The 25,787-nt window shown below is 44.3% G+C and overlaps 1 protein-coding gene across 3 annotated transcripts in view; it reads right to left on the reverse strand.

Moving 5' to 3' along the window:
* SLC24A5 (solute carrier family 24 member 5) overlaps positions 1-25,787 on the reverse strand; it is a 79,410-nt gene that overhangs the window by 29,887 nt on the left and 23,736 nt on the right. For all 3 annotated transcript variants that reach the window (XM_056572286.1, XM_056572285.1, XM_056572284.1), the window contains exons 2-5: positions 12,457-12,636; positions 11,598-11,681; positions 8,085-8,188; positions 5,522-5,622 (exon numbers count right to left, since the gene is read on the reverse strand). In XM_056572286.1, the coding sequence (XP_056428261.1) occupies positions 5,522-5,622; positions 8,085-8,188; positions 11,598-11,681; positions 12,457-12,636 (469 nt within the window). The remainder of the gene's footprint in view (positions 1-5,521; positions 5,623-8,084; positions 8,189-11,597; positions 11,682-12,456; positions 12,637-25,787) is intronic.

Below are 25,787 nucleotides of genomic sequence, written 5' to 3' on the forward strand. Positions count from 1 at the left end.
TTTCGCGCGCGCGGGCGGGGGGCGGGTCCTCTCGTCAGGCCGCGTCGTTCGGCGCGGCCCTTGCTGGTTCTATGGGCGGTTCCCCACTGACGTTTTAGTGGGCGGTCCCGGGCACAGCCAATAGTGATTCCGGGAGACGTAGTCTCGCGAGACTTCGTCCCTGGCGTCCTTCTAGACCTCCGGCTCTCCTCCCACCGTAACGCCAGTGCAGTGCTGACGGTGTGGAGGTCGGAGCCTGGACTTGTTTCTCCCCAGTAAGCCCTATATATATAATAAGTTTATCAACTACTTTTGAACTGTCAGGATACTTGTTAGCCGGTCAGTTCTCTTCCCCTAGCTATTACTTACTAATACCTACCATGTCTGATGCTTCCACATCTGCTCCCACTGGGGGGGATGACTTAAATTTAGATACAGCACAGTTCATGAGTGCAACCCAAATACAGGAACTCATAAATAGGTCCGTTCAAGCTGCCCTGGCCTCAGCTATTGCTCCAACAGGCCCACATCAGGTGATGTCTTTGACCCCTATTCCGCTGTCTCACAGCGATGAGCCGCCTTCAAAGAAAGGTAAAGCCTCTCAGAAAAGGAAGCATACAGTTGCGGCTTCTGACTCCCCGGCAGGGGAAGTAAATAATATGCCACAGGCAGTTCCCCCCACGGTCTGCCGACCCATGCATCCCACAGACTCTAAACGACCCCTGGGCCTCAGGGAGTTACCAAAGAGGCAGAGGTCCGCCAGGCGGGCCAAGCCCGATTCATATGTAGAACCCTCTGACGAGGAATCAGATGATGGATCGGGCGAGACTTCGGTCTCCGAGTCTGATTCCCAAGATGAGGATGCTGGGCCCTCGGCGTTCACCACCAACGCCGACCCTGAACCACAGGGTGAGGTACTCCTAGATGCCCTAGGTGAACCATTTTTCCACCCAGACGCGATATCCCATCCTCGCTCTGGTGACTGGACCCCGTTGCCTCATGTATCCCAGTATGTGGAGTTCTGGGCTCGTAGGGCCATTGAAAGGACTAACCGTAACAAATTACGGGCGGAATGTCCCAGACCTTTTATACCTAAGAAAGTGGTCGCTACCCCCGAAGTAGACCCTATCCTAGCCAAATATCTGGGTAAGTCGGGAAAATTCCCGAAAAAAGGAGTAGAACGGTCTTTAAAGACCATCCAGGATCGTATCTTAGACCTATTAGGCCCACTCACAAAGATCCTGAACCTTTCAGAACAGGCCGCTGCAGCAGATCAACCCGTGGATCTGACCCAACTCCGGGGGTGGGCCCAAAGGGCCATATGTCTGGTCGGCAGCGCCAATACAGCGTGCTCTACTGAGCGCAGGCGCTCTATCCTGATGCGGCTTGACCCGCAATTGACCCACCTAGCCGAAACTGAACCAGGACCCTCGGCAGAGGGTATGCTTTTTGGGGATAACCTGGTAAAAGACATTAACAAATTTGTTGGGCTTTTCAATAGTCTGGACAAGGCCCAAACTTCTCTAAAGAAATCAGGGGCCAACAAGGTTTTCCCCCGGGCCGGCAGAAATAGGGGCCGTTCTGCCGGCCGGACCCCTTCATACAGGCCGTATTCCAGGGCAACGGCTCCACCGCTGTATCCCCAGGCTCCACCCTCCTATACCATGCCAGTGGCTCAACCGGCGCCATTCTTCCCGCCCAGGGGCAGACCGTGGCGCGGCCGTGGAGGCAGAGGATATCCCCGATCTCGCCCTCCTACCGGTAAGTGTTCCACCCATTCCACTATCACACATTCCTGTTGGGGGCCGTCTTCAGTATTTTATCCACGCCTGGTCTGCGATTACGGCAGACCCGTGGATTCTCACGACTATAACGGGTTGCCATATAGATCTTCTCACCCCTCCGGAATTGGGCATACTACCCCTTCCCATCCGGTTTTCACTTCAAAACACTACCCTCATAGACAAAGAATTGCAAGACCTTCTGTCCAAGCGAGCGGTTGTAGAGGTCAACCCGTCATCCCCGGGGTTTGTCAGCAACCTTTTCCTCGTCAAGAAAAAAGGAGGCGGATTCCGCCCCGTGATAAACCTTCGGGATCTCAACCAACATGTCGCCTATCGACATTTCAAAATGGAGGGCATACATTGCCTTCGGGACCTTCTTCAAACGGGAGACTGGCTGGTGAAGGTGGACTTAAAAGACGCCTATCTCACCGTCCCCATGGACACGGCTTCCCAACAACTACTCCGTTTCATCTGGAGAGATCGGATGTGGCAATTTTCTTGCCTTCCTTTCGGTCTCTCGTCTGCCCCCTGGTGTTTCACCAAACTATTGAAACCGGTGGTGGCTTCCCTGAGGAGCAGAGGGGTTCGTCTGATCATTTATCTGGACGACATCCTCATCATGGCTCGCTCAAAGCACCAAGCCTCTCTCCACTTGGGGTGGACGCTTTCTCTCCTACAAGGCCTAGGATTTCTAATCAACCACGAGAAATCAGTCCTCGCCCCTGTACAGGAGCTGGAGTTCTTGGGTTTCTTGGTGGACACCAATCAAGCTGTATTGCGCTTGCCCAAAGCAAAGTTGGCTCTCATTCGCAAAGAGATCAGGGCAGTTTTGCGCAAAGGCTTTTTGTCGTTGCGAACCCTAGCTCGCTTGGTGGGTCTCTTGGCGGCCTCCATTCAGGCCATATTTCCGGCCCCTCTTCACTACAGGGCCCTCCAGAGACTCAAAATCCTTCATCTTCGGCAAGGCCTCAAGTACGCAGACGAGATACCCCTCGATGCGGAGGCCACGGCAGAATTGCGGTGGTGGCTACGTCATGCCGTCGAATGGAATGGCAAGACGATCTTCAATTCCAGTCCGGACTTCATTCTAGAGTCGGATGCGAGCCGCCTAGGCTGGGGCGCTCGTTTTGGAGACGCCACTACAGGAGGGACCTGGTCCTCAGAGGAAACCCTCCTCCACATCAATGCATTAGAACTTCTGGCGGCATCATTTGCCGTCAAGAGCTTCCTGTCGGAGGTCTCCAATTGCTGCGTATTATTACGCATGGACAATGTTGCGGCGGTGCAATATGTCAACCGCCTGGGGGGCACCAGATCCAAGATCCTTGCCGACATCGCGAAGGGTTTTTGGAACTTCTGTCTCTCCCGCAACATCGTACCGTTGGCAGAATATATTCCAGGGGTTTCCAATGCGGTAGCCGATTGGAATTCTCGCTATCTCCTGGACTCCAGCGATTGGCGTCTGGATCGTTCCATCTTCCTTCAGCTGAATCTCCTTTGGGGTCCGTTGAGCATAGATCTCTTTGCCTCACGACTCAATCATCATCTTCCTCGATTCTTCAGCTGGCGACCAGACCCGGAGGCAGTCGCGGTCGACACCTTTCGCCAAATATGGCCGGAGGGAACGCACTATGCGTTTCCCCCGTTCTCCATGATCCCCAAAGTTCTTCTACATCTAACGAACCAGAGGGCGAACATTGTGTTGATCACCCCATGGTGGCCGACACAACCCTGGTTTCCCCTCCTTCTGGGGATGACCTTGGATTATCCCAGGTTACTGCCGAGTTTCCCGCAAATTCTCTCCAACCCAACCGGGTGTATCCACCCTCTAGTAGCGGAGGGCAACCTGACTCTCCTAGCGTGGTTGGTTTCAGGGTGCCGGACACAGACGGCGACCTTTCTCAATCAGCTAGGGACCTACTCGCCCTGGCCTGGGCCCCCGGGACTCGATCGGCATATCGATCAGCCTGGAGACTTTGGGTGCGTTGGTGTGATCAACGACAGGTTGATCCCATACAAGCGCCTATATCCATAATAGTAAATTACCTGGCGGATTCTTTTGAATCCGGTAAATCATTCAGCTCCATCAACGTGTACCGGTCGGCAATTTCCGCTTATCACTACCCGGTGGACTCATTGCCGGTTGGCAAACACCCATTGGTGTGTAGGTTGTTGCGCGGTATAAGATTTAAGCGTCCTCCTCGTCCAAAATATCAATCCACTTGGGATGTTTCCCGATTGCTGGACATGTTCTCCGGCTGGGAGGACAATGAGGCGCTTTCTTTGCGCCTGTTGTCCTACAAACTAACGGTCCTATTGTGCCTGGTCTCCATTAAGAGAGTCTCGGATGTTAGAGCCCTGGACATCTCTAGGCGTCAATTCTCGCCTCGAGGTGTAAACTTCTCGGTGGTACGCAGGACCAAAACGAGTTTGCATTCAGTTTTCTACCCTTATTTTCCAGCACATCCTCGCCTCTGTGTTGTTCGTTGCCTTCAAACTTACGAGTCGCTCACTGCTGAGCTGCGCTCTCCTGACTTTTCTCAACTCCTTGTCTCTTATGTCAAGCCTCACCATCCGGTCACCTCCGCAACCCTGGCGCGGTGGGTCCGATCCGCCATGGAAATGGCGGGCATAGACGTGTCCCTTTTTGGAGCACACTCATCCAGGGGCGCTATGGCCACTAAAGTGGTCACGACGGGTGGCTCCCTTGCTGATCTCTTAATGGCGGCTGACTGGTCTTCTGAATCTACCTTTCGTCATTTCTACTTCAGACCGGAGGAACATGTCTCCATGTCGGTTTTGTGATGTTTTGCTTATGTTCGTATGTATTTTATCTGGTTGCTGGCTTTGAACCTGCATAAGATATGAGCCTCCTGTCTGATATATAAATCTAGATTTTCCTAGCTTGTGACGGAAAATATTAGTTATATGAAGACAGGAGGCGAGTATCTTCCCTCCCAACCCAACCCTGTGACGGATGTCTTTGTCTCTCCTCAGGTTACTGAAAATCGACGACGTGTCCACGTTGGTGATTGACCTGTTCGTGCAGCTCTTCAGTTTTCTTCATCCCCTGTTGGGATGACGTCCCTCCGTTACAATCCCCGTTGGGATAGAATTGTTGGTGAGGTTCCAGACTTGGAGTCGGGAAGTGCGGGCCGGCTGGCCGAAAGCTCCAGTGGCGGTACGGTGTTCCGGATGGCTATCGTGTTCCAGTGTTGCTGAGTTCATCGCATCAAGAAAGAGGAGGATCATCCCGAGGCAGTCCATTATATAGGGGCCACCAGCCTAGGTGTGGCTTACAGCATTGCTAGGACTGCTGGGAGTTGTAGTTTTTGTTTGAATTTTATTAAAAAGAAGTTATAAAAATTCTGCTATGGGCATTAATAAAGAAAGATTAATGCATAAGATACTCGCCTCCTGTCTTCATATAACTAATATTTTCCGTCACAAGCTAGGAAAATCTAGATTTATACATGGATGCATATGCTAGCACAATGTGAACCTAGCCTCAGTATAGATACTTTGATGAGAGAAATATTTATGGAAATGTTATCTGAATTAATTTGTAAACAATGTTCACGAGTACAAAATGTATTTGCCAAAATACTAATAATCCACATTCATCACAAATTAACTCCTTCTGATCACTGAAATTAATGAGCAGTGTTTATTTGTGTAAACAAGTCTATCTATATATAATGTTTTTATTTGAACAATTACAGAACAGTACATTATTTATGGAAAAATACGTTACTTACCAGTAAATTTTATTGTCAAATGTTATGGCAATAACTGCTCCAACACTAACAGCATATGCAACACAATCACGAAATAATGGCCAACAAGTCAACTTGTTTATCTGTGCAAGAGAAAAAGAAAAGGCAATTTCTTTTATATAAGAATTCTATACTCAGCCACTTAATCCATGTGTCTTGTCTAAAAAGAGCACAAGTGCCGACATGTGGACTAGATTTCAGATTGTGCTAAAGCAGCTAAACTAAAAGAAATAGTAACTATGGGGGAGATTTAGCAAAAGCTGTCTAAAGAAACATTGCTGAGTTACCCATAGCAACCAATCAGGTCACTTCTATTTTTGAAAAGGCCTCTGTAAAATGAAAGAAGCGATCTGATTGGTTGCTATGGGCAACTCAGTAACTTTTCCTCTGGACAGGTTTTGATAAATCCCCCCTATGAGTTTTTATACAGTGTTGCAAGTGTGCCATTGGCTGTTTATCACCCATACAACATATCCTGGATGAATTGTGCGTTCTATTAGCTTGCAACAGGACTAATAATAGAATACATTAAGTCAACTTAAAGGAGTACTGTGGTGCAGTAAAACCTGTCCCCTATTTAAAAGGATAAGGGATAAGTTTTACATTGGGGGGCAGTCTTTATGGTCAGACCACTGGGAACTCCTGTGATCTCCTGCACGGCACACTGGCTCTACCCAGGAAGGGAACGTATCAACCCCTGCACGAAGCAGCGACCAACGCGCCCCCTCCATATATCTAAGCATTCTGGGTATCTCCAGCTCTCAAATAGAGATACATGGAGGGGATGTGTAAGCCGCCACTTCGAAAGGAGGTCGACACGCTACCTTCCTGGGGAGAGCTGGGGTGCGGTGCAGGAGATCGGGGGGACAAAGACAGGTGAGTACAGTGCTGTCTGACCACCTCTCCATTTAACCAGGGGTACACAAGACCTGGGGATAAATGATGAGTTTCCTTCTGTGAAAACCCCCTTTAAATAACAAGTTCCCACCCAAATGTATTTATGCTGTAAATTAGTATCTGTACAGACAGAGTGTCTGTGTATATATTTAGACCATAATTGGTTCCTGCCCGTTACACAGCTAATGGGATTTATTTTTTATTTACATTAAACTAACTTCATGTAGGGCAAAACTAGATGGTCACAGTCAAATTTATTGAAAAGAATTATTGATCCACAGATACAGATCATACAGACATGTAAATGGTGCCCGTAACTGGCTTTGGGCCCATACTGTTCCCCTGTGCATGTGTATATACAAAACATGCCACATTACACAGGTATTCACACCTTCTTGACCAAAGCACCATGGCAGCACACAGAGACCCTAATGAATGAATCTGAAGTAGCCCTGTATGCTCTTTGTAAGATGCGGTATGAGATCCATGCAGGCAGGTTGGTGTGAGCCTGTTTAACCCCCTAAAAACAACACCACATTTTCATTAAAGGGGTACTCCGTTGGAAAACTTTTTTTTTTTTAAATCAACTAGTGCCGGAAAATTAAACAGATTTGTAAATTACTTTTATTTAAAAATCTTAATCATTCCAGTACTTATCAGCTGTTGTAAAATACGGAGGGAATTCTTTTCTTTTAGAATTTTTTTCTTTCTGACCACAGTGCTGACAACTCTGTCCATGTCAGGAACTGTCCAGAGCAGGAGAGGTTTGCTATGGAAAATTGTTCCTGCTCTGGACAGTTCCTGACATGGACAGAGGTGTCAGTAGAGAGCACTGTGGACAGGCAGAAAAGACATTCAAAAAGAAAAGAACTTTCTCTTTATTATACAGCAGCTGATACGTACTGAAAGGATTAAGATTTTTTTATAGAAGTAATTTACAAATCTGTTTAACTTTCTGGGACCAGTTGATTAAAAAAAATATATATATATATATATTATAATAATAATAATAATAATAATAATAATAATAATGTTTTCCACTGGAGTACCCCTTTAAGGACCAGAAGAATTTTATTGATCGATTGCCTATGTTTTTCATAACTTTGGTGGAACAAAAGCTATATATCATTTATTTTATTTTATTTTTTTACTACAGCTATATTGTTAAAATTACTTCATTTTTTTTATTGCAGCCTATCTTTAGCTTCAGTAGAATCGCAGTAAAAAATGTGTCAATAAGAATTATATAAATTGTAGAATTATATAAGTGTAAACTGTTCCAAAACTCTGCCAGCTAAATAACCTATGAGCTCTAGTTCAGAAACTGCTACAATTTACTGTTTATTGTCAATTTTAAAACCTGACTTTGCTCACACACACACACAAATATTATATATATATATATATATATATATATATATATACATACATACACACACATATTATATATATATATATATATATATATATATATATACATATATATACACACACACACACACACACAAAATAACCCAGAAGAATTGTGTTATCACTAATTCATTACATTTGTTATGTTTATATTTGTCCTGACTCCTGATATACAATTTGTGTATTTTTTCAGCATGAAATATTCTCTAAAATATACAAAATGTATGAAGTACTATACCGCAGATGTAAGTAGGCAACATGCAGCACATATCCCAAGGAGATTATATACAGCTGAGCCAACAATAGTGCTCACTCCAATATCTCCCTTGGTGACAAACACACCTGCAAAACAGAGTAAAAACAATATTTAATGCTGATTACACATAATGTATGTAGGAGATATATATATATTATATTACATACACACACATACACACATAACAACTGCATATGCTACATAAAAAAAAAATAATATAAAAAAAATGTAAACAAAACTTTGCTGGTCTAAGAACTGAAAGCTCAGCCTTTTCCCATGCATGGTAGACAGAAGTATGCCTATGCTTTTGGCTTGGGGCGCATGCCGCCAAAGAGATCTATCCACTGGGCTACATCAACGCCCTTCCAATACAGGCACTAGCTGGCAAATAGGGGGGGGGGGGGGGGGGGGGGAACCTACCTGGCTAGCTTCCTGGCAACCTGCCTACATATTTACCTACACCCCTACCTACCAATATAGTTACTTACCTATCTATCTATGTACCTACCTATCTACCTGACTTCTTGCCCACCTTCCTGGCTACCTACCTAGCGATTTACCTACCTTCCTGGCTACCTACTTAGCTTCCTATTTACCTACCTGCCTGACTACTTACCTATTGATTCTACCTACATGGGGTACTATCAGCCTTCTGTGGGGAATAGATCTACTTAAGGACGCAGCCCTTTTTCACCTTAAGGACTGAGCCCTTTTTCGCAATTGTGACCACTGTCGCTTTACGAATTAATAACGCGAAAACGCTTTTACCGAACATTCTGATTCTGAGACAGTTTTTTCGTGACATATTCTACTTTATTTTGATGGTAAATTTTCGGCGTTACTTGCATCCTTTTTTGGTGAAGAATCCCAAAATATCATGAAAATTTAGAAAATGTTGCATTTTTCTAACTTTGAAGTTCTCTACTTGTAAGGAAAATGGATATTCCCAATAAATGTTATTTTTATTCACAAATACAATATGTCCACTTTATGTTGGCATCATAAAATGGACATATTTTTGCTTTTTGAAAAAATTAGAGGGCATCAAAGTAGAGCAGCAATTTTCAAAAATGTCATGAAAATTGCTAAATCTGAAGGGACAGATGTTACAGAACTACAACTCCCAGCATACCTTGGCAGTCCAGGCATAGTCAAATAAAAAAAAATAAAAAAGTCCTGGTATACCCCTTTAACTGTAGGTGTGTCATTAAGACGCTCTTATAGTTAAAGCTATCCTTATACGGCAGCACTTTGGATGGCCCACTGGGTAAATACCCGCTGTGCCTGATAATCAGTCTGCATCTGGCTCTAGATGTTGCATCTGGATCTAGTGCTGATCGCAGCAAAAGAAAGATCACACTGCAACCCATAAGTGTACTTTTGCCTCACATCCTCTTGATGACACGGTGAAACATGTTGGGGGGTTAAGTTTTAAATCAGTTTATTCCTGCACTTCTATTTTATGAAGAATAACATAATAAAAGGTTATGTATTAGGGGTGTGCACTTTTCTTTACAGGGGCTTTGTGTTATAAGTTTTTCCAAAAAAAAGGCAGCGACCGTGGCCAGACTGTTGCAAGCAATCCTTCAGAGATGCAGGGCCTCCACATCACCCCGTTTTGGTTGTGTTACAACATTTCACTCATTATTTACAACACATCTGAATTAATCAATTTTCTAGTGACAATAGGGAGATAATGAATTTGATGAATGTGTAAAAACTTTATTACCTACCACGTAAGAAATGTGTATCCCTATAGTAAGTTTAAAATTATCAGGCTCTATACCTTATCTATCCTCACTTCACACTGTGCAGTCAGCTTTACGACTAAGGATACTAGAGCTGAGACCCAGCGGCAGACAGCCTGTGCAGTCGGTTCAGTTGCACAGGGGCCCAGCGTGTGAGAGGGCCCGCTGCCCTTTCAAAGGGTGGCGCCCGCCCCTTACACGACGCACATGTGAGCAGCGGCGCTGTGGCGCCACTGCTCACTGTTCTAAAGCAGCTGCGGCGCAAGTGACGTCCCTCCGCAGACCCGTGCAGGAGGACGTCAGTGACATCACTCGTCAGGCCGCCACCAGAGAGGAGAAGTGCTGTGCAGGCCAGGTAAGTGTATCTATGTGTCTGTGTGTGTCTTTGTGTGTGTGCGCGCATCTGTGTGTTGGGGGGGGGGGGGCATACTACCTAATGTGATGAAACTGCGACCTAATGTGGGGAATCTATGCTACCTAATGTGAGGATATTGCTACCTAATGTGTGGAATCTATGCTACCTAATATGGGGAAACTATACTAACTAATGTGGGAAAACTATGCTACCTATTGTGGGGAAACTATGCTACCTAATTTGGGGAAACTAGGTTACCTAATATGGGGAAACTATGTTACCTAATGTGGGGGGCCTGAATGAGCTGCGGCTTATGGGGGCTTTAATAAATAATTAACAACTCATACAAGGAGGGGGTTTCTACTGAGCAAATGATCTGGGTGGGGGCCCCCCTGAACAATTGCCGTATGGGGGAGGGGGGGTGGTAGGTGGGCCCAGGCACATTCTTTGCACAGGGGGCCTCTGCTGTCTGTGTCCGCCCCTGCTGAGACCCACTGATAAATGACATATACCACCAATGTGGTTCTAAACGATCAGTAAGGAGCTCAGCCTAGTGTAAGAATAAGTATATGTCTGTACTCATATCAGTGAGTCTCATAAATCAGATAGTGTCCACTTTAAAGTCACTAGGGCCTCAATTGTGATGCATATGACAGGGTTACAAATTACACACAGAGCCATATATAGTCAGTGATCCAATAGTAATAACAGATGGTAGATAAAAGATTTACTGATTGTTATCGGCCATGTGAGGCAAGCCCAATGCCTTGACCCTATGGTTGGCTCCTAAGCTGTATAGCAGAAATAACACTAACTCCGGTACACAACTGTGTTTGTATTTGGAAGTTATGGAAATCTCTATTAGTAGCTGTGTGAATGGCACCTACTGGTAAGAGACTGCAATATCCTAGAGTGACCAGGAGTAGAGCACTATGGTACAGTGTTTTCAAATTATGCACACCATGCAGATTGTAGTGCAACACAAACTGGTAAGCAGATAGGCATCAATAGAATAACACATATCAGTAGAGTAACATGTTCACTTTCAGGAAAGGACACATATAGTAAGACTCATTACTTGCTAGAAGGTGTCAGTACGACGAGATAGAGCATGCATCAAAAACCACACGCAGCCACCAAATGTTATGCCAGATCCATGCCTTTTTCAAGGGTGACTTGCAGACACTTTTTTTTTTCTTTTCTAAAAGGGAGGAGTTAGGGTTCCCCCCCCCCCCCCCATGGTTTTATTTAATATTCAAACATTTTAAAAACATTACAAACTTTTGAAAAATCAAGGCATAAAACTGTGGAAAAAAGGCAAAATTCAAGCATCTCAGGTTTTGTAAATTGACATTTTGGTAACATTCCACATTCTTATGTTATACCACATACCTAGAAATACTGTGACAAATTCAGGTGCAGAACTCCCTATTGCCATGAAGGTAGCTCCTGCAACATCCTGGGATAGGCCAAGACCTTGTACAGAGAAAACATAGAATGCAATAAAATTCTATAACAATATATTAAAGAGTACCTCTCATTAACTTGTTAAATCTTATAATCCTCCCAGTTCACTGCCCTCATCATGATAACACCCCCCCCTGCCTTTATTTTTATTATTTGTTAGCTTTTTACCTTAATATTGCTCTGTATTTTCTGCGCAGGTTCAGATTCACAGACTGAGAAGGGGAGTTACCCAGCAGGTGTGACATCATCTGAAGCCATACAGGGGGGAACTTCCTCCCTTACTCTGCTACCAACTGCCAGTTTTGTGTGAGAGGAGCTATGATTGGATAAAGCTGCACCCCCCCCCCCTCAGAACTCTAGGCTGCATTTCCTGTGTTTGGACTTCTGCCAGGCCAGCAGGAGTCCAAAGTCTGTTAAAAGTAGGGAGACACCTAGTGGCAGCTTTTTAAAAACACAAATACAACATAGAAAACTTAATTTTTTTTAAACAAAGTACATTAGAAAGATTTTTAAATTTACCATAAGGAGTAAACCATTATTGCTGGAGTCTCCTGGAAGGTAATTTAATGGTGTTGATTCATCCATGGATATATTACGATTTCAATCAGATATCAGAATTATCTGACTCAAATTACAGCAAGAGGCTTCTGCTGTTATATAGGTGCAAGATATCTGATATATATAGTAACATTTAAATTATTGTCCAGTAAGGACATTCTGCTTTCAGACCAGTAGATTACAGTAGATCGGTTACTTGCTATGGCTAAGCATTCCCAGCACTTACGTTCACTGATGACTTCTAGGGAAGGAATGAAATACTCATCGCAGACAATGGCCACAGCTAGAAACATGTACATAATGACTAAGAAATGAATGATGATTCCGCCATCTTTTCTCTCCTGCTCTGTAAACAGTCCTTTGGGAAACTCGGATGATGGTGAAAAGATGCAAAGAGTATCATTCTCTGAAAAGAAAAAGAATGACTTAATTAGGAATATTGCACATACAATATTTGGCATGTGTAACGGTCACCTCTGTATGGGGTATGGAAGATGCAGGCATCTACAGTTAGGGCATATGAAAATCTACAAGACAGTACCGGTGTTTATTTAGCCTGTGGCTTTGCATACTAATACTGATACACAGCTGTTTTGTACACAACAGCCGAACAGTTGGAGAGTCCCGCAGACTCTTTCAGCGGCACTCTGCTGCAACTCAGCTGGCCTCTCTGACTCTTTGGCCAAATTACAAGACAGCAGCAATATGAGTATACAAGACTCAGGTATAGGAAACACAGGTACTGTCTGTTACATTGCATTATGGCCTAAGTATTGGTGCCGGCACCTCAGTACCTCATAGAGGTGACAGTGGCACTTTAACCTTCAAGGCCGGAAGAAGCGCATACATGTGCGCGAAACCGCCGGCAGTCGCCTCTGAGCGCCCCACACATCCGCCAGCCCCAGTTCCGGAGGAGCCGCCCGAGATGGGAGCTGTGTGAACAGAACTGAAGCGGCGAGTGCAGGAAACCTGTTTTGTGTCTTTCTTGGTTATTACATTAATTTTCTGCATATTTGTCCTAGCACCACCACAACTGAAGTTTCTGGTCACTGCCCGAATATCGCCATTGTCCATCTCGAGGTGCTGCATTGACAAGGTATCGGTGCCACTTGTGTATTTCTTTTTTGGATATATTTGCACTTTAACCTTAGCTCGCACATGCATCAGCTGCAGCAGCAATGCCTCCATGTGTGGTCCTCAATAGGAGGGGCAATCACAGTTAGACAAATATTTAGTAACATAGATCATAGGTTGAAAAAAAGACCAGAATCCATTAAGTTCAATCTATAACCCTAATGAGTCCCTACTGAGTGGATCCAGAGAAAGGCAAAAAACCTCATACTTGAGGTAAAAATTCCTTCCAAACTCCAAATATGGCAGTCAAAATAAATCCCTGGATCAACGTTCTGTTCCTATAAATCTAGAATCCATAACCTGTAATGCTATTACTCTCAGAAAATGCATCCAGATCCCTTTTGAACTCTTTTACAGAGTTCACCATGACCACCTCCTCTGGCAGAGATTTCCATAGTCTCACTTTCTTTCTCATTCTTTCCTCTAAACGTAGAGGATGCCGCTTTGTTATAGATACAGTCCTGGGTATAAATAGGTCATGTAAGAGATCTCTGTACTGTCCCCTGATATATTTATACATAGTTATTAGGTCTCCCTTAAGCCTTCTTTTTTTCTAAACTAAATAACCCTAACGGTAGGTTCACACCACGTTTTTGCAATACAGTTTTTTTTATCAGGTTTTTGACTATAAAATGGATTCCTTAAAACCTGACTAAACTGTATTAAAACGTGTGTACAAAGTTTTATCTGTATGCGGTTGAAAACTGATGTCCAGTTGCATCCGTTTTTTAAGAAAAAAATGTATACCCATAGTTACATGCTTTATTATTTTTATTCAAAATAAATAAATAAAAATAAGCCATTCAGGAAACAACATAGGGGGTGGGTCACACAACCCTATGCACTGTTTTGTGTTAGGTACCTGTGCTGCTGCTGCTGCTGCTGCTGCTACTGCTGCTACTGCTACTACTACTACAAAAAAAAAAAAAAAAGGGGGGGGGGGGGCTGTCCCTACCACTATCTTAAAATGGGGTTGCCACTACTACTACTTCCCTAAAAAGGGACTGCCGCCACTACTACCTAAAAGGGGGCTGCCACTACTACTACTACCTTAAAAGGGGCTGCCACTACTACCTACCGATGGATGGAGTTTGGAGGATTACACAGCAAGGTGTTAGTAACAGAAGAATGGAACCTGTATTGCAAACAACTAGGCAGCCATAGGTTGCATTCACACTACGTAATTCCACGCAGTGAAGTTTAATATCAGTGTGAATGGGTCTTCCAGGAGACTCGTTCACACTGAGCATTTTCATGGGCGGACGATTCTGCCCCTGAAATTGTTCTGTGCAAAGAAGGAACATGTTCCTTCTTTGCATTGAAGTCCACAAGTTATGCATATCTGTCAATGGTGTCAGTTCAGGGTTGCATGGTCCTACCGCCGGCGGCAGCTGCCAGACTGAATCTCCGCTCGCTGAGCAAAAATAATGTATGCAGAGGCACAGCAGACATTTCACAGAGCTAGAACAAGAAAATCTGAGTAACAGAATTACTTAGCCAATGAAAGAGGAATGTGCCCAACTGTGTCGCGATGACATGAAGTCCTAGAAGGCAACAAGTCCAAGCCCACATAACACTAGTATCCCAACTATGCAAAGACTATGCAAAGGGGGGAAAGTGCTCATCTGGGAAGCAAGGAGAGATGTTCTGTATATTAGAAGAGAGTGACCAGCATTGCCCCATTACTCCACCCATGGAAGTGGAATATTTATGACTTTTCAGTCCCCTCACACATGCCGCATGACAATGTTGGGTGCACCTGACAATAGACCCAACGAGCAGAACACTAGTAAGGTGTCCATCTGCATAGTGATATCTGGTGCCTCATGTAGCAGGAAGAGACAACTGCGTAATAGAATGACCTCTCTTGTGTGGGGGTAATGGGTCCATCTGTGTAGCAATATCAGGTGCCACACAATCAGGAAAGACAACTGCAGAACACTGGTTACTTCACCTGTGAAAGGGGGTAATATGTTCAGCTGCTAAACATTAGTTATTCTACCTGTGGAAGGGGTAAAACTGTTCATCTAGGATTTGCACGTAGGACCAATGGTGTGCTAGGAGGGAAAAAAACGGACTGAGAGTGAACACACCTCACGGGCCAAGGCCCAACAAGGCCAGAAGTTTAAATTAGTGAGCACAGCCGGAAAAAGTCAACCAGTGATCCCTCCCATAGCTAAGATAGACAGACAGGCGGCTTAGTGCTGCAATTCTGTGGTTGTACAGAGAGAAGTCATTTACTGTATAGAAATCCTTCCTGTTGGCCTTCTCACTACCCCGTCCACAGGGCCTGCAGCCGCACCAAACCCCAGGCTCCTCTTATGAAGCACAAGAAAGTGAAAAGGCTACGCCAGGATAGAGGCCGCCCAGAACCAACAGGAAAGAATTGTGAAGTCTTTGATGCCAAGTTGTGATAGTCTGGGGGTGTAGGGTATATGGGGTGTAGCTGTGCGGTAATTAAAGGGTGTCTGATTAACCCTTTCTATTTGTGACGCCAGGGTGAGGGCTCCTCTGCAATGCTTGTCCTACCGCCACCCTTCCTAAGAGCGATAGGGAGGTATAGAATAATTGAATGTCCACAACCGGAGAGTTTGCTGAAAACAGTCGGAACTTTTACAAAAGATTTTATGCAAGCTTCATAACCAGAACAGTCTCTAAAAGTCTCTTAGAGATTGACAGTGGTTGGGACCTTAAGCGTTTTAGAGTCCATAGACTGATATGCGCTGTTCCGCTGGATTTAGGGGATGTAGTTGAGGTCCAGCAGTCACATTAGCTTTAGCGGGGATTTAGTTTAGGACTCACGGTTTGATTGAGGCGGAGGCCGGCAGGCTTCAGGCCTAGAGTGTCTTTGCAAGTTGCGCAGATCCGTCCTGCTAGTCCGGCATCCACGAGAGCAGCAACCCAAGAGAGTGATCATTGGCTACAGCGCCCTTATATGGGCAGGGGCTGGCCTTAAGCTCATTGGTACTGTACTTCTGTCAATCATCTTTACAAAGGGTTATGGGTAAACATGTAACCCAAGGACCTCCAAAAGGTCCTCCAACATACCATAGAGGAATGAACATAGTCACATGACCGACGGTCCTGCGACGCTACAAAGGTAAGTAGACTAATATGCATTATATTAAATATATACTGTCACGATTCGGCTGGCTGGAGGTGGATCCTCTGTGCCAGAGAGGGATTGGCGTGGACCGTGTTGGTGGACCGGTTCTAAGTTGCTATTGGTATTCACCAGAGCCCACCGCAAAGCGGGATGGTCTTGCAGCGGCGGTAGCAACCAGGTCGTATCCACCAGCAACGGCTCAACCTCTCTGACTGCTGAAGATAGGCGCGGTACAAGGGAGTAGACAATAGCAAGGTCGGACGTAGCAGAAGGTCAGGGCAGGCAGCAAGGATCGTAGTCAGGGGCAACGGCAGGAGGTCTGGAACACAGGCTAGGAACACACAAGGGAACGCTTTCACTGGCACAATGGCAACAAGATCCGGCAAGGGAGTGCAGGGGAAGTGAGGTATAAGTAGGGAGTGCACAGGTGATAACACTGATTAGGCCTGCTGCGCCAATCAGTGGCGCAGTGGCCATTTAAATTGCAGAGACCCGGCGCACGCGCGCCCTAAGGAGCGGGGCCGCGCGTGCCGGGACAAGACAGACTGGGAACGGGTCAGGTACGGGAGCCGGGACGCGCATCGCGAGCGGGCGCCTCCCGCGTCGCGAATCGCATCCCGGCTAGGAGAGATATTGCAGCGCACCCGGTCAGCAGGTCTGACCGGGGCGCTGCGAATGAGAGGATGCTGCGAGCGCTCCGGGGAGGAGCGGGGACCCGGAGCGCTCGGCGTAACATATACATTATTTAATATGTACACATAATTATTATAAAATTAGAGAAAGAGGAGGCGACTAGGGGATGTCCCACCTGGGGGACCCTACCTGAACGTAGTAACTCTGACTTTGGGGACCACCAAACAAGGTACGGTATCCAATACGGTAACGGGACACCACAAAGTCATAAGAAGAAAGTGTGACACTTATGGATTTCATCAATTGTAAAATGGAAATACATAAGAGTTATTTCTGTGACAAGTACAAGAGATAAGATACAATCAATAGTTGTTATTTGTGTCTAACACTCCAAAGGGACGCCACTTACTGTTCTATAAGCACACCTTCCCTCTACCACCCGCGGGGCCAGCTTGGAAACTAGAGACGAACAGAGAAGTTATAAATCCAGTAAGTGTCAAATAACTAGTGTGCTTACTAGGGGTAAAATTTCATTTTGAGTGGGTACCCATTTTTTCGCCAGGGCCTCCTGGCCAGGAAGTTTTATGGCTTACTGTTCAGTGAGTAGTTAGGTTTTTTTTTCTTTTCTTTATCTGTTGGATGTAAATGATCTGTTTTGCATCTGTTATTTTTAGTATGCACTGTGACTATTGTTTGTTCATAAGTTTTAAGGGTTACTGAATTGCAGGTTCGGTTTGAACTTATTCGCTTCCAACCAAACCTTTTAAATAAGGTTTTGCAGTCGCAGCAAACCAAAATTTCAAAAGTTCGCTCAACTCTAGTCACTATTGTTTGGGCCACTTTCCAAATGTGTATTGTTTAAAGGGGTTTATTAAAACTTTTTTTTTATATATCAACTGTCAACTGGCTCCAGAAAGTTAAACAGATTTGTAAATTACTTCTATTAAAAAATCTTAATCCTTTCAGTACTTAGGAGCTTCTGAAGTTGAGTTGTTCTTTTCTGTCTAACTGCTCTCTGATGGCATGTGTCTCGGGAACTGCCCAGTTTAGAAGAGATTTTCTCTGGGGATTTTCTTCTAAACTGTGCGGTTCCCGAGACACGTGTCATCAGAGAGCACTTAGACAGAAAACAGCAACTCAACTTCAGAAGCTCATAAGTACTGAAAAGATTAAGATTTTTTAATAGAAGTAATTTACAAATCTGTTTAACTTTCTGGAGCCAGTTGATTTTATATATATATAAGTTTTTTCCTGGATAACCCCTTTAACCAGCAGGTCTTCACTGGGAAGTCTGGGACTCAAAACATTTGGAAAGTCACAAGATGTTCGTGCTATTACAGTTAATGGGCCCACTGCGGTACACCACACAAAAAGACGGAGTCTCCTGATATGTTATAGTCACATGTGATAAGATGACATTGGTTAAGAGTTCCAGTATGAAAGAATCCTACAGAGCACCTAAACCCCTTTGGCAATTTCTCAGAGACACTGAAAATCTGACAAAGGGTGCATTCTGTGGGACGAAAGGTTGGAGGCCAGATCTCTAAAACAACTAGTACAGATGTGGTCACATGGCATGAAACCAGAGAACAAGGCTACAAGACTCCTCCGAAAAGGAAGAGGCAGATCATCCTCAGAACTAAGAAGTATGTAGACATTATTGTTATCTGTTTGAGCTATGGTGTTTGAGCATATTTGGCATTACTTTCTCCCTCAAATCTAGAGTGTATGTAGATGGGTCCTAAATACAGTGGTCCCTCAAGTTACAATATGAATTGGTTCTTGGTCGACCATTGTATGTTGAGACCAGAACTCTATGGAAACCTGGTAATTGGTTCTGAAGCCACCAAAATGTCATCTAAAAATAGGAAAAAGTGAGAATTAAAGAAAAATAAGTAAATAACTAATATAGATAAAGCAAATCCTTACATATAAAAGTAATAAAGATCTGCTGGGAGCTGTAAATCACTGTCTATGTCAGTGTTTCCCAAGCAGGGAGCCTCCAGCTGTTGCAAAACTACAACTCCCAGCATGCCCGGACAGCCAAAGGCTGTCCGGGCATGCTGGGAGTTGTAGTTTTGCAACAGCTGGGGGCACCCTGCTTGGGAAACACTGGTCTATGTAGAGGACAGGAGCTTCTTCACGGTCCTGTACAGCACACAATGTCCTAAAAAAGTAACATGGAGTCGCCGTTATCTGTTGTCCAAAGGAGCAGGTAACCCTGGTACAGGTAAAGAGTACAGAATATGTAATACCTCCCTGTACTGTAGGGGACGCTACCAGACATCAGTCAGTGCATACGCTTCAGTAATACAGGTGTTTTACCAGTGAATGCCCATTCTAATTGGTCAGTTCTTCCATCATTGACGCGTTTCACAGATCTAGACTGTCTGTAGTATTGTATGTTGAGTCTGGTTTCAACTTACAATGGTCCAGAAAAGACCAGCGTATGTTAAAACTATTGTATGTTGAGGCCATTGTAGGTTGAGGGATCACTGTATAATAAAGCCGCACACTGTGCCCATTAATATAATGGTGCAAAACTCAGTGCCCCTAAATAAAATATTGTCACACACTATTCCCCTAAATATAACCCTGCCACACTGTACCCCTGAATATAATACTGCCCCTTACTGTTCATAACGTCAACTGCCATCCCCGGGGGCTGCTGATTGTTTGGGCAAAGAGCCCAGTGCTGTATTATTTACTAGTATCTGAGCCCTAAGGACATGTCATTTTAACCTGTTATTTGCTGCCGGAAATCAGATATTCTGGAACATACAGAAAAAAAAAAAAAAAAAAATATATATATATATTATAGTGTTGTGAAAAAGTATATGCCTCTTCTTGATTTCAATTTTTTTGTATCATATTTATAAAAAAAAAAGTGCAATGTGTAGAAATAGAAGCCCCCTAAAAAGTAGCAATTTTGCCCCATACATTTCGTGGTAAAAGGAGTGATGTCATTACAAAGTACAATTGGTGTAAAAAATAAAAATAAAAAAAGGGGTACTCCACTGGCCAGCATTCGGAACATTTAGTTACGTGCTGCGGGGGTCAGCCATGGCCCCTTGTGACATCACACCACACCCTTTTCAATGCAAGTCTTTGGGAGGGGGCATGGCAGCTGACACACCCTCTCCCATGGATTTGCATTGAGGGGGTGTGGTGTGACATTACAAGGGGACGTGGCCGACCCCCACAGTGTTCACACAATGTTCGGAACTAAATCTTCTGAATGCTGGCGAGTGGAATACCCCTTTAAGGGGTTCCACAGCATCTCAATTTTTTCCCGGACTTTGATTAAAGTGGTACTCCGCCCCTAGACATCTTATCCCCTATCCACTGCTGTGGACCCCCGCGATCTCTCCCATAGACTTGCATTGAGGGGGGCGGGGCATGATGTCACAAGGGGTGAAGCCGTGACATCACGATACTCTGTCCCTTGCATCACCCGTCATCAGCCACAGAACGATCCTCGCTCTGTGCAGCTGAGAAACAGGGGTGCTGCAGGAGAGATCGTAGGGGTCCCCAGCGACCGGACCCCTGTGATCAGACATTTTATCCCCTATTCTTTGGATAGGGGACAGGATGTCTAGGGGCAGAGTACCCCTTTACCTTATTTTTTTACATTTTTTTAAGCCATTCAGTGGTGAACTTGCTGGTGTTTTCGATCATTGTCCTGCTGCATAACTCGAGTGCACTTTAGCTTGTGGTCATGAACTGATAGCTGCATATTCTCTTTCAGGATTTTTTGGTAGAAAGCAAAAATTATGGTTCCAATCAATCACAGAATATCTCCAGGTCTTAGGCTATGTTCACATGAGGGAATTTCCGTGCGGAATTCTGCACAGAGATTGCACAGCAGCAGAGTCCCATTGAATTCAGTGGGGTTTTTCTGCACTGTTCACATAGCAAAACTTCCGCGCCGAAGACATCTTGTGCGGAAATTCAAATTCCGTTGTCTGTAGAAAGAATAGACATGTCCATTCTTTCTGTGAACTCCGCACAGAAATGTATTGGCGTCTATGAGACATTTTCCATGTGTCCCAATAACACACTCACCACTTTTGACTGATAGTAGGATGTTTTTTTTTTTCCCTGAAATGCTGTGTTAGTTTCATGTCAGTAAGACGCACACCTATGGAAAGGGTTAATTTTGGTCTTGTCAGTCCCCAGAATATTTTCCCAAAAGTCTTGAGGATCATCAAGATGTTTTGTTGGCAAAGTGAGAGGAGTATGTCAGCAGTAGTTTTTGCCTCGGATGAAATCTTTGCCCAGTACCTTTCTTAGTTGAGTTTCTTTGGATCACGATATAATGTCTTACAGTTTTGAGATATTTTGGCCTCCTAAACTGTAAGACAGGGTTAAAGGGGAATTTCCGACTGCCTCTTTCCCCTTGTTCCAGCCACTGTGCTCCTCTTGCCTGGCCAAATTCGGGGCAGGACTTTGTGGATGAGTGACATCTCAGATTGCATGAAGAGGTATGTTCCCAAGTCCAAGAGGAGGGGGTTACAGAGTAGCCTGCAGGGAGTGTTGGGGGTGAATTGGGAGGGGGAGTGGCGGCTCGGGGGGGTTCAATTATTTTTTCACTTAGGACGATGAAGGTTTGAATAGCTTTTCTTCTCTATAACATATGGAATGGTCACTTGAAAACAGCATTTTGTATTTACTTACTATTGTGTAGGTTATTTTTGTGTAATATTCATATTTGATTTAAAAAATAAATAAATAAATAAATAAAAAATCAGGAAGGGGCAAATACTTTTTTTTATGGAACTGAAATTTTTTTTGGGAAGAAAAACTGCTTAAGGGCTAGATCGTTCTAAAATGATGTTAAAGGAGTAGTGTAGTGAAATAATAACTAAGGCCCTATCCACAGCATAGGGGATAAGTTATAGATCGTGGGGGGTATGACCACTGGGATCTCCTAAATGGGGCCCCGGCAGTCTGCTGGAAGGGGGCGTGCCTCCCCTGCGCACGGAATGGCTTCCTGCGAGGATCGGAACGGCCGCTTCCGTCAGACTATCCTTTGGATAGGGAAGGAGTTTATTTTCACTGCACTACTCCTTTAAAGTATAATGGGAGAAGCATACTTGTGTATTTTACTTAGGCAAAGAGCTTTAGTTCTGTGTTTCATTACATACCTGAATGAATGATTTGTAAGTTACAGAAGGCTGAAAACAATAAAATAGGATATGTTATCTGTATGAGTTTCTGTCCTCAATAAGTCATTTTATGCAGCTTGTTCTGATATATTACCCTCTATGAGAACATCTCTGAATCAAATACTGTCTTCTGAGGGAGAATTAATAAATCTGTTTTGCTGTTATAAGGAAGAAATTTTAGTTTCTTTTCAGTTATGGCTTTTATTTCTTTTGAGTAGAGTCCACGTGTATATTCACACCATTTGTTTCAAGCCATGTACTTTATAGAGCCTGTTAAAACATTTAAAATGTGCAGAAAATCTGCAGTGAGTACGCACAGTGGCCCTGATTTACTAAGAGCGGAGTGTAGTTTTCTTTGTGAGTTTTAATTCCCTTCAAGTATTTTTTCACTGTGTTTACTAGTGTTTCCCTATGTTTTGCACTTTTTTCGAATTTTTTTTGTAGAATGTCAGGGACACGCCCCCTTTTCAGGGGGATCACCCCCATTTCCTGGTGGCCAGACCCCTTTTCCAGGTTTTCTAAGTAAAATGGAGAGTTGGTCAGGTTTTTACATTTTATTTGGCGCAAATTGTGACACACACAATTTGTGGCGCAATGTGCCAAATTCTGGCGCACACCCATACAAAACAGATTGGGTTTCCAATAGTAAATCAGGGCAAGTGTGACCATTCTCTAAAAAGAATTACTAGAATGTAGGATTAACAAGACAATAATGGCCACCATAGTAAATTCCGATGTGGTCTTTATGGCTTGGCTAGCAGTAACAAAAGGGGGAACAGACTTCAACTTACAGATGAAAGTGTCCAGTTCTGTCAGAGCCAATGTGGTCTCCTCTACCCCTACCCTCTTAGGCCAGTGCATAAAAAACTGGTTATTAGCACATTTGGGGGGGGGGGATTTATTAAAGGGGTACTCCGGTTAAACATATTTGTAAATTACTTCTATTAAAAATCTTAATCCTTCCTGTACTTATTAGCTGCTGAATACTACAGAGGAAATTCTTTTCTTTTTGGAATGCTCTCTGATGACATCACGAACACAGTTCTCTCTGCTGACTTTAATATAATAATAATAATAACGCTTTATTTATTGTTGTCCTTAGTGGAATTTGAACCCAAGGCCCCAGCACTGCAAGGCAGCAGTGTTAACCACTGAGCCACCATGCTGCCCTTAGCATACATCTGCTATGCATGGTTGCTAAAATGGACAGAGATGTCAGCAGAGAGCACTGTGCTCGTGATGTCATCAGTGTTCAAAAAAGAAAGGAATTTCCTTTGTAGCATTCAGCAGCTAATAAGTACTGGAAGGATTAAGATTTTTTAATAGAAGTAATTTACAAATATGTTTAACTTTCTGCCACCAGTTGATTTAAAAGAAAAAAGGTTTTCACCGGAGTACCCCTTTAAGCTCTCAGCCTGGTGCAGTGTAAGGCTATGTTAAGATGGCAGAAATTCTGCACAGGTGCGTGAATTCATTGGCCGCATTAATTCGTCTGGAATTTCACATCTTTCGTTCATATGCGGAAAATTCTGCTGTGTGAATGAGACATGCAGAATTTTCATGTAGATTCCAATGCAGAAATACATGCAGAAATGCTGGCGTGGGAATATAGCCTTCCAAAAAAATACTAAGTTTTTCACAAACTCCCAGTTTGCAATAAAACTTTGGCACTTTTTACATTAGGTGGGCATGACATTGTGCAAAGGCGGTGTGGCATCACCATGATTCAAATACATTACAATTTACACCTACAAACCAGCATAAATTAAAGTTGAAATTCATGCCAGCTTCGAGCTGTGGTTGATTGGTATGGCTGCCACGCGGGCAGCCACAGGTGGATTTATTGAGCAAAAGTGCCTGGATTTCACATAAGAGTGGCCTATGAAATGCTGCTCTTACTAAATTCATGTGTGGTAGCCTGGGGGATGTAGGGTATAGGGAGTGTAGCTGTGCGGGTATTAAAGGGTGTTTGTTAACCCTTGCTATTCGTGACGCCATGGTGAGGGGTATTCAATAAAGCTTTTCCTACCGCCGCCCTTCCCAGGAACGATTGGGAGGTAGATGATAATAGGCTTGAGGTAGTGAGTAATAATAGATTGTCCACAACCAGAAAGCTTCTGTAAACAGCGTTAACTTTACTGAAGATTTTCTATACGCTTCATTAACATAACAGTCTCTCATCAATACAACAGCTTCCTTTAGGAGATTGATAATGGTTGGGACTTCAGCTTTAAAAGTCTTTTGACTATTGCACTGTTCCACTAGATTTTGGGGAATTAGTTGTGGTCCAGTAGTCACGCAAGCATTAGCAGGAATTAGAGTAAATCTCACGATTTTTGGTTCTGCTGAGGCCGTAGGTTTTGAGGCCTAGAGTGTCTTTGAAAGTTGCGTAGCACACCATCCTGTTAGTCCAGCATCCACGAGAGCAGCAACCCAAGAGAGCGATAATTGGACGCCGCTCCCTTATATGGGCAGGGGCTGGACTAACGCTAATTGGTCCAAACGGATGTCAATCATCATTACAGAGATTTGTGGGCAACACGTGACCCAAGGACCTCCTAAGGTCCTGCAATATACCATAGAGGTTACTAGCCTGGTCACATGACCGAAGGTCCTGCGACACTGAACAAGGTAAGTACTATACATCTCTATACAATTATAGATATAATTACTAATATATATACACATTTATGAACATGAAAGTTAGAATTAAGGAGAGGCGACTAGGGGTTGTCCCATCTGAGGAACCCTACCTGAATGTAATTACTCTGACTTTGGGGCCCTCGACACTAGGTACTGGATGCAATACTGTACCGGGACACCACACACGCATAGTGTTCCTTTGTTTGTTCACACAGATTCCAACCCATGTAATGTCCACTAATGGGAATGGGAATCATTACATGCCACTTACTGAAGCCTTTCTGCATTGTATGGGACTGGACTAAACACGTTTCCAAGTCCACAAAGAATCTGACAGTATACCTCATTTTTTGCCGCAGAGTTTTCTCTGTGAGAACACAAACTTAGTGACTCCAATACAGTGGTCCCTCAACATACGATGGTAATCCGTTCCAAATGGACAATCGTTTGTTGAAACCATCGTGTGTTGAGGGATCCGTGCAATGTAAAGTATAGGGCAGTGGTCTAAAACCTGCGGACCTCCAGATGTTGCAAAACGACAACACCCAGCATGCTGGGAGTTGTAGTTTTGCAACATTTGGAGGTCCGCAGGTTGAAGACCACTGGTATTGGAGGTTATACTCACGTGTCCCCGCTACTCCGGACCATCCCCGCTCGTCACCGCTGCCCTGGATGTTGCCTTCCATCGCTGTCGCCGCGTCCCCGGGGTGTCCCCGGTGCTCCAGCAAGGCCTCTGCTTCCCCGGCATCCAGGCTCTCAATTCGCCACCATCACGTCGCTACACACGCCGCTCCTAATGGATGACGGGACGGCGTGCGCAGCGACGTGATGACGACAATGGAGAGCGCCGACGATGAAGGCGATCCCGAAGAG

The sequence above is a fragment of the Hyla sarda genome, chromosome 4 (assembly GCF_029499605.1).
Source record: "Hyla sarda isolate aHylSar1 chromosome 4, aHylSar1.hap1, whole genome shotgun sequence".
Lineage (NCBI taxonomy): Eukaryota > Metazoa > Chordata > Amphibia > Anura > Hylidae > Hyla > Hyla sarda.